The following is a 10,000-nucleotide window of genomic DNA, read 5'->3' as shown; positions in this document are numbered from 1 at the left end:
ACACACAGACACACGCACACACACACACACGCACACACACACACGCACGCACACACACGCACGCACAGACACACACAGACACACACGCACACACACACACACACACACACACGCACACACACACACACACACACAGGCACACACACACACACGCACACGCATGCACGCACACACACACACACACACACGCACGCACGCACACACACACACACACACGCACGCACACACACACACACACACTACATCCATGTCTGGTCAGGACCTGCTTTGTCAGTCGGTTTGTTTCTCCCTCACTTTGTTTTTCGACTCGATCCTTGGAGCACAAACGTGACGGATGAAACGTGGCAACCGTTTCATCCTGTGTGCATCTTACCTGCATCCTGATGCTTACGGCAGTGTGTGTGTGTTACCTGTGTTGTAGTGCTTGGTGCAGTATCGGAGGTCTGATTCATCTTTGAGGATGAACTGTGGGAGCGTGAGGCCGTCGGCCACTTGAACAGGTCCGTTCTCCTGCCACTCAAAGATCAGGTCGTTCATGGTGTAGCCGACTGAAACACAGAAATTATGAGAGACAAAAGATTTTAAAAAGGCCACAGAGCACAAGTCTGTGTGTAGTTTGACCATCTTTTGTTCAGATTGTGTCGACTTGTGTTCGCACTCTTGTGTCTGCAGACTGTCGGTGTTTCAGGGCAGCAGGCACGTTTTCCTTCCTCGTGGGGCCCGCACTACGACAGATGCTGAACACACCCAGGGTCTCCATTTATGCAGCTTCAGTGTTTTTAATGTTTTTATTGTTTTTAAATGTGCATCTCTGTGTCGGCATCGTTTCCTCGGTGGTCCTCGGTCTCTGTGTTTCAGCATCACTGTGTTTTTGGTTATTTCCTGTTTTATTTTGAAGGGTACTTTTCTCTCGTGTCTTGTTCTGATTTTTCCCCCTTTGTGACCGTCTGCTGTGTTTTCACCTGTGTCGGCTCACCTGTGCCTCACATGGTAACTGGCCTGGTTCTTGCTCTGTACAACATGCCTCATTTACACGAGCACGATGATTCGTAAATCTCAGATATTTTCACAACCCAACATAAAAAAAACATCAAATGTTTAAAGTGAAAAAACTATGAGCTCATTTTGAGTTTGGGGGCAGCAACACGTCTCTAAAAGATCTGCAGGGCTGCAACAAGAAGCTGGAAAAGTAGTTCGGACGAGAAAGAAAAAGCTGGAGGAACACTGAGCTGCTAATCAGGCTGTCAGCAGGTCAGTCACATGATCGGGTATAAAAAGAGCGTCTCAGAGGGCCAGAAGTTCTCAGAAACTGCATCCACAAACTGGTTTTCAGAACGATGCTCCTCACTGTGAACATCTCATCGTCATCATGTGGAGGAATCTCTGTGCGCAGAGAAGAAGCCAGATGTGACCGGCGCCATCTCCTCTGGACCAAAGCTCCTTTAAAACTGATCTGAGGTCAGACTCATCCAAACATGGACGCCGCATCCTCGGACTGAAGAGGAGAGCATCCAGCTCATTATCAGCGCTCAGGTCAACGCCTGCAGCTCTGATGTTTAGGGGGCGTGCCTGTGGGACTCACAGCTGGCACATCTGGATACCAAAAAAAGGAGGAAGCAGAGCGAGGACTGCTGAGCTGTGAAAGTCCAGCAGCTGCTCTCCGCAGCTCGCAGACGCTCTCAGACTGATGTTCGAGGACGACGTTTGCAGATCGCTGCAGCCTGTTTTTGTGTCAGCCCTGATTTCCGGCTCTGTTTAGCTTCCTTAGTTTTCCCATCTTTAGGACTCGTGCATCTCATTGGTGCGTCCCGTCCTCAGCACACAGGACACTGGATGTTTTTAGATAGAGCTCACGGCCAAACGCACCACCAGCACAGATATCACCACACACATCAGAGAGGCACTGCAACGTGCCCGAGGACGGGCCAGAGATGGCTGGATGATGCAGGAGGCTTGATGTTAATGCAAACAGATGCCGTGATATTATTCTTGTTTTCACACATGCGTCTTATATCCAGCTTTCAGTGGCCCCTCTTCTTCTGTGTCCGGGTGAAGGCAGAGGGAGAGCGGAAGCCACGTATGAATGCGTGCGGTCGGAGCGCTGCGGGGCTCTTCGGCGAGCGCAGGAAGCAGCTGGTATGTGCTGGTGCAAGCCTGCAGCCATGCACAGAAAGAATGAGTTCATCCTGCTTCTTAAGCTTCGGCTGAAAGTGCGTGAAAAGTGTTCGCATGTTAAAAAAGAGAAAAACAGAGGAGGCCTGCAGCCTTCCACACGAGCATCTGTGCTCGGCTCGGGATGCTTTTAAATCTTACGACGGCCTCCGGTGGCAGCGGCGGCCGTGACTGTCGACTCGCTGCACTTACAAGCTCGGCTGGTCCCGGACGCGACCTGAACAGGGTCAGGCTGCAACCACAGCCTCCAATTATGTTTCACGGAACGAGACATAAACCTGGACCGAGGACTTTCTGTCCTCGAACACGGACCACGTCACGACTCATTTCCTCTGCATGCCAGTATGTCCTGATGCGTCCTTATGGTTCGTCTGACATCAGGGAGCAGCAATGCAAATAATCTGTGCGTGTCTGTGTGTGCGTGTGCTTACGTCTCAGTGTGTGTGTGTTTCTATGTGTGTGTATGTGGGTCAGAGAGGACTGGAACTACCAGTGAAGATGAATAAGCTCTTCGAGGGCTGTGTCCCTGAGGCCAGGCCTCTGATTGGGCAGACGATGGATTCGTCATCATAACTGTATCAACATCATTAAACACGACTGCTTCCTTAAAAAGATATGCTGCTAAAATATGTTCCCATGGAGGGAGACTAAATATACTTCAGGATGGATGAATGAATCTCTTCTTCATCCAGCTTTCTGGAGCATCATCCGCACGACATCAACAGATTCTGAAATCATGGTATTGTTTGCAGCACGGACTTCCTGCGTGTGCAGGCAGCACACGTCTGAACAGAAGCAGCGTGCTACATATTCAGAGTCACGCACCGAGCCTCTGTGGGCGCGGAGACGGATCGGAGGAGACGTATCGCTGGGATATGGAATATACATGTTCACGCGGAGCAGAAACACGACAGGCGGCGGCGGCGGGCGGGGGGCTGCTGTATGTTTAAGCACACAGCTTTAACCCGAGGAACTTCCCTCTCCATGACAGAAGTCTTAATCCACACTCGGGCTGCTTTTATCTGTCTGTGAGGGGGGGGATTTAAACATTATCTACACGGATCAGAGTTTTAATCTCATTCTGAGCCTCGCTGGGAATGACTGCCGCTGTAATTAGCTCCTGTCTATCTCTGCAAATTCACAGCGGCCCAGAGCCGCAGCCTCTGAAGCATCTCCCATCAGCTGGTCAGAAAGTTTAGCTGATCCAGCCGCAGCACACGTCTGCTTCAGAATCAAGGCGACGGCCGACAGGAGAGCAGACCCTGCTAACAGCTCCCCAAATGGCTCTTTAAATGTCAGCTGCATTTTGGCTCATGGTCCATTTAAGGTGGACTGTGACCAAGTAGAAACCCATCCCATCACGGACGCTGTGTCCTCTGGACTGAGGATGAGGAACCATCTGGCTTACTGTCAGTTCAAAGATGGTCCTCCAGATGGTAAAGAGGGAGGGGTGCAGTAGTCCACATGGCAGGGGGAACTTGTTCATCCATGGAGCAAACAGGCTCTTTAAATGTCAGCTGCATTCTGGCACCAAGAAAGCGATCTGTTAGTGTTTTCCTGTATTCGTGTAGGGATTCATCTCCCACCGAGGAAACCTTCAAAATGTGTCGCAGGCGAGTTCAGAGTTTGTTCTGTGGACGTGTGAAGGTTGGTGTGACACAGGAGGATGCTGGGATAGAGAGAGAGATGCAGGCAGGTGAAGAAGAAGCATCTATTTATTTATAAGTGACTTATGTATGTATGTATGTATATATATGTATATATTGTACTATTCTTAGTTAGCGTATTGTCTGTCTTGTCTTAATGTTGGTTTTAAATGGAGCACTGTAACAAAAAATAATTTCCCCCAGGGATCAATAAAGTATTCTGATTCTGATTCTGATTCTGATCTCCGCGTACGTATGAACACACGTGTGGCAGAACGACACGGCTTGTCAGCTGCAGTTTGGCTGCTGATGTGAAGACGAGGACTCTGTTTTCCCAGGTGTGCCTGAAGGAGTCGCGGGGCACAGCTGCAACAACGAGCTTGACTTGGAGTCAAAGACCCCGCCCCATCACCAGCCGCCCTGTCGTGTTGTGACCATAAATTTTAAATGTTCACATGTGACCGAGTCGCAGCTCCTCGATGATGCATCCTTCTCTGCACCTTGACCATAACATTGCATCTCCTGCAGTTTTGCATTGACGGTGGATATTTAACTGCCCTTCTAATTGTTGGTGGTGTAGTGGTTAGCACATTTACCCGGCAAGCTCAAGTCACCGGTTTGATTCCAGGTAGTGACACTAATCGCATCAGATGTAAAAACGCTGCCAAACCAAAAATCTGGAGCTGAAAAGAGCTTCTTTGTAATTAAGAACGGAGCTCAATGGCTCACAGCCTGAATGAAAGGTGTTTCTTAACCCTTTAACCCAGGGGTGTCCAACTCCAGGCCTCGAGGGCCGGTGTCCAACTCCAGGCCTCGAGGGCCGGTGTCCTGCAGGTTTTAGATGTGTCCGTGATCCAACACAGCTGATTTAAACGGCTAAATGACCTCCTCAACATGTCTTGAAGTTCTCCAGAGGCCTGGTAATGAACTAATCATGTGATTCAGGTGTGAAGACCCAGGGTGAGATCTAAAACCTGTAGGACACCGGCCCTCGAGGCCTGGAGTTACCCACGCCTGCTTGAAACCCTTTCCGTCACCGGCGACAGGTTAGGGTTTAAAGGCACACTGTACATCGTTCATACTGAAAGTGCTGCGAGTGTGTACAGTCATGCAGTACTTACAGCTCTCCAGCTGCATGATGCACGTCTGAACATCCATCGGGAAGTTTTTTAGATCCATGGGACACGACAGAGTTAACGTTAGCCTGAAAAGAAAGAGAGGAGACACTGAAGACCGAGACCGTGGGTTCAAAGTCACAGACATCGTAACATGTCAGTTTATATCAATGTGCCACCTGCACTGTTGGAACCAAGAGGATACCCGATAATATCAGACTTTATACATCAAAATATTCAGAAACGAGATCCCACTCTGACAAACTTACAGAACCACTGTCAGCATCTAATGTTTAAATCCTAAAGCAGGCACATGAAGACCTTCTCTCTTTGACTCACGATGGACATAAAAAGTTCCACTAAACCCAAAAATGAAGAATAAATGTTTAATCGGAGCTCATATTATAACATTTGCAAGTCAGATTAGTCAAATGAATAAATGCGGTCCAGTGTTTAAACGCGACGAGCTAGCAGTGAGAAAACAGTGTGAGGCCAGAGGACATGTGGCGAGGCAGCGGCGAGCTCAAATCAGAACATTTCTGAAGATCAGCCTAAAACTGCTCCAAAGTTTGGACCTGTTCATTAACTAACCTGTAAAGCACTTTACTTTCACATATCAAAGACTTACATTTAGCACCATGAAGTCTGAGGCGATGGACTTAAACCCAACAACAGGAAGATATTCTAAACATTTTTATATCAGTGACCTGATTAAATAGACACGACTGCAGACGTGCATATATTCATTCTGCAGATGCGTCTTCCTCGGTATCTCAGAGTTCGCTGCGTGCCTCTGGCTATGAAAGCATGCATGCATGTATGTACACTGCACACGGATCCTTGGTTTCACGCATAAAGGAGCTTGTACCTTCAAATTACAGGAAATAAACAGAAGTCAGAGTGACATGACTCCATGTGTCACGAAGGTTTTTCTTAACCGTGCTGCTGCTCACCTTATAGAGTACAAAACATTGCCGTTCTTGAATATCCTGAGCAGTTTGTTGTCTGTGGTGACTTCGTGGAAGTGGGCTCCCTTCTCGTTGGCGAAGAACAGATCCGGTTTCCATATGGAGTCTAACATAGAGGGATCCAGGTCCAGAGAGTCATCGGGGTATTCGGAATACGCCAGCCTGGGATCGTTCCACTGCTGACGGAGGAAGATGTTCACTCGGTAGTCCTGCAGACACACAACATAACACGACTAAGTCACACATAGAGAAGCACATGCGACTGTCAGAAACGTAAAAATAAATAACCACAGAGATCATTTACACGAGAACAGGAGGAGAAACTATACAGTTGTCCCTCGTGACCACGTGGAAACCATCCTGTGGCCTGACTGACTGGAAATCAAGGATACCGCGTTCTCCAGACTGATGAGGAGGCGAACATCCAGCTTGTTATCAGGTCAAAGATAACAAGGAAGACGTTAGTCCACGTCCACGAAGCCCCATCAAAGCTCTGATGCTCTGAAGGCAGCTGATGGAATCTTTTTTCAGCGAGAGACTCAAATCCAACAGCGAGTGAGTCTATAGAGTCTAAACTGGCCTGCAGTGCAGACCTTTCACACACTGACGTGTTAGGGAATGAAAAGCATGACAAAGGAGGCCCTGCATATTGTTGCATTTCCCCTGACACACAGATATGCATGCTCGTGTTGTCTGAACAGGACAAGTTCCCTGAACATGTTCTCACAGGGCGGATATAAATTGGGCTACGTGTCGTTTCACAGAAGTCCTGGAACCTGATTCGTATACTCAATCACTGAACCCGTCATATTTTTATCCTGACTGAAAGGCTTGAGGTGTACACAGATGAGACAGAGGCCTGTAATCAATTATAGACCTGTGCATCAGCTGTGCTGGAGGATAGCGTGATGCAAACATGTCAGTGAACACGTGTTCATGCACAGGCACACCTTATAGGCGGCTGACGCCTCGTTACTCCCATCAGTATACGCAGGCATGAGCGTGCAGCAATGTGACTGCTTCAGCCTTGAAGGGTCCTCGAGGCGACTCCTTTCTTACAGCTCAGTCGAAGCGCAAAAACAGCAGCAGCAACAAGTTATATTTTTAATGCTTTGGACAGGAAGTAGCGTTGCCCTGTTTGCTGCTGTGAAGACTCAGAGATGATAGTTGGAGTGACTACAGGGGCCACAGCTTGGTTCAGTGTGTTTGTACAGATGGATGTAAATCAAGTTCCTGTAAGGAATCCCACAAGGCTCAATTTTAGGCCCTGTTTTATTTCCATGTCTACAGCTAAAGTGCACCTTTAAACAGATGGCGCCACACTCGACTGGGCTCCAGCCAGCCTACCTAGAGATGAAAGAAGTAAAAGTAAATGAAAAATGGTCTTTGAAGGAACGGTGAAAAGAATGGGCAAATTGATCAAGTCAAACCATCACATCCTTTACTCTGTGACTCACAAACTCTTATGTGACATCGTTAATCTTCCAGAGACATCTGATCACAGCAGGGATCCCATGGAAGCATTAAAAATATATAAGATAACTAATTCATTATCAACAACCATATTTCTTGGGTTGGGTATCAACACCAACAACGACCGCATCAGGCAATATAAAAGAAGGAGCTGGGGTGGACGTGGGTTGCAAAGTGGCTTGCAGGGAGGTGTGCAGCAGCTTTGGAGAGGCTAAAGCAGTTTGGTCAATCTGATATCCTTGTGTCAGTGTTGTTTATGCACCAACATTGGATCTGACCAATCACCTGCAGATGTCCACTCAGGAAAGAAAATCTAACAAAGAGGGTGGTTAGGGTGTGACTGTGTTTCCATGTCCCAGAACTATGGCATCACTACAGTGTGATTGGTCACTTTAACCTGGACCAACATCAGTGATGATGATCCAGGAACAACACCAACACGACGACATCAGATCAAGTTGTTCAGCTGAGCACTCAGATCAGCTGATCTGCTGGGATAACAGCTGGAGACCCCACAGGGGAGTTTGCATGACTCAGCAGGATCCTTCCTCTTTTCCTAAGGACGCAGTTTAGTGAAGGAACCAGCTCCATTTGTCTGTTGGAGGATTTTTTTGGAAGGTTTAACGCTCCACGAGGATAAGAGCAGCACAGCCATCTGCAGGAAACACGACTGTTTGGTCCCTCGATGGTGAAGCGAGTGCCCCGATGACACTATCACTCCAATGCACGACAGCTCCATAGAAAATTCCCAGAATGCACTGTAAAAGGCAGTGAGCATCACCGCTCGCCGTGCTCACTGAGTGGAAGTGACATCACTGCTCTTCCACTTCAGCAGAGCTCGGGCGGAGCTGGAGTCGCTGTGCAGCGAGCGCACATGTGGCTGATGAAACTAACTCAAGCAGCGTCGATGCTTCTGAACGCGCTGCTTTTATTTCACGAGCTGCGACTTCTCCTCAGACGTGTCGCAGGGCCCAAACCCACAACAGCCCTGCCACAGCTTCAGCTTAGACATTTCAGATCGTTGTGTAGCCTACCGACATACAACAGGAGGGCAAGGTGCACCTAAGTGAAACCCAGATCAGACCCCCACTGTAGGACAGCAGAGTAAGAAGGTGGATAAAAGTGGAGCGAGGGCAGAGCTGTGCGGATATTACATTTCACAGGTGACTTATTCTGCACCGCTGCATCACATTTGCAGTCGTAGGAGAGCGAACGTCATGATCACGGCTCCCAGGGAGTCATGTTGCAGATTCATTGGTGTCTCAGCGCTCACTGACGCAGGACTCAGGAAATACTATTCACTGTGCAGCGATGCAGTGGCTGACCCGGGGCGATCCTGCACACACTCCTGATCTCTGCTGGCAGCCAGAGAGTCCTGCATCTGTTCAGCTATCAATTATTTTAGCTTTCACGCAGTATTTGCACCATGCGTGAAACACAGAACCTTTCTTTCATAGTCCTGTTTCAAAATCCTTCCCGGTACACACTCGCCCCATGCTTTAAGTATTTACTGCAGTCTAATGAAGGAGAGGGGAAGGTAAACAAATGCAACACATTAGTTTGAGTTTGCATTTTTTTAAATGCTTCAAAACGGATCAAATAATGAGCAGTACACAGCAAATTCAAAAGTGTTAAATGTTTTGGTGTTAATAGTCTTCTTGCAAAAGTAGAGTTAATTTTACTCTAAGCAGAGTCACATTCTTTTAATGTAACTCTGAGGTGTAAAATGATAGTAGTTAAAATCGAGTGTTAAAAATGAGTGTTTCTCTGTCAAATCTGGAGGTGTTACAATGGAAACATTAACTCTTGACCTCTTAACTCTGAACTCCTACAGGGGCTATGACACCAACAGAGTAAATTCACAGACTCCGCCCCCAGCACGGCTCCAATCGAAGCTGAAGTGAAGCCGTTTCAGAACATTTTGCTCTACATATTTGAGTTGTTTGCCCTGCTTGGTAAGTCATTTTTTCAAAGATTGTTTCAATTATTATTATGAGCTTTTACTTCTGTGGCTCTTTGGAGTTGAGACAAAGCTGTGTGAAAGGCATTAGCCATGTTGCTCGGTGATAGCATAATATTCTGTTTTAGCTAGCTGAAAGGTATTGTTTGCGGGCAAATACCACAGCCTTGAAAAAAAGCTTGCATGTGAATTTTCAGTCAAACTTTTGGTCAAATACACCTAAAACAATGTGTAGAATGTGAAATGTTGGTATAATGGTGCTACTTGAAGCCTGAAAACGATCGCCCATAAAACAAAAACGAGCAAACAGCAGTAGCTGACGTCCTGACTGGATTCCACGTTAGCATAGATCCCTCCAGAGTTTTGTGCACACGGTTTAGGTAAAAATTAAAAAGGTTGAGGTTTTACATTTAGTTCAGTATTACCTGTTGCCTGTGTCCTTGTCTTTTGGGAAAATACTTTACACAAGTAATGGCTCAAAGAGGATTCCTTTTTTTTTTTTTTTTACTGTGCTGCAATTGTTTACTGGATTATTTGTGCCATTAATTAGTGTCAACTAATTTTTATTCGATCTCCGCACAGGATATGCTTGTGAAGATGGAATATGGGGGAGAGCAGAAGTGCGTTGAAGTTCCACAAAGGGATGAATGAAGGACATGCATATTG

The 10,000-nt window shown here is 47.2% G+C and overlaps 1 protein-coding gene across 8 annotated transcripts in view; it reads right to left on the bottom strand.

The window, feature by feature from the left end:
- Positions 1-10,000, bottom strand: part of glra3 (glycine receptor, alpha 3) — a 59,806-nt gene that overhangs the window by 17,450 nt on the left and 32,356 nt on the right. For all 8 annotated transcript variants that reach the window (XR_014277136.1, XR_014277137.1, XR_014277138.1 and 5 more), the window contains exons 4-6: positions 5,887-6,110; positions 4,940-5,022; positions 411-548 (exon numbers count right to left, since the gene is read on the bottom strand). Coding sequence is in view for 4 of the 8 variants with exons in the window: in XM_082535627.1 (XP_082391753.1) it covers positions 411-548; positions 4,940-5,022; positions 5,887-6,110 (445 nt within the window). In the remaining 4 variants the exon portion in view is untranslated. The remainder of the gene's footprint in view (positions 1-410; positions 549-4,939; positions 5,023-5,886; positions 6,111-10,000) is intronic.

The sequence above is a fragment of the Aulonocara stuartgranti genome (genome assembly GCF_965226115.1).
Source record: "Aulonocara stuartgranti genome assembly, chromosome: 6".
In the NCBI taxonomy this organism is placed as follows: domain Eukaryota; kingdom Metazoa; phylum Chordata; class Actinopteri; order Cichliformes; family Cichlidae; genus Aulonocara; species Aulonocara stuartgranti.
Note: the sequence above shows the minus strand (reverse complement) of the source record. Positions and strands in the feature narration are given on the sequence as shown.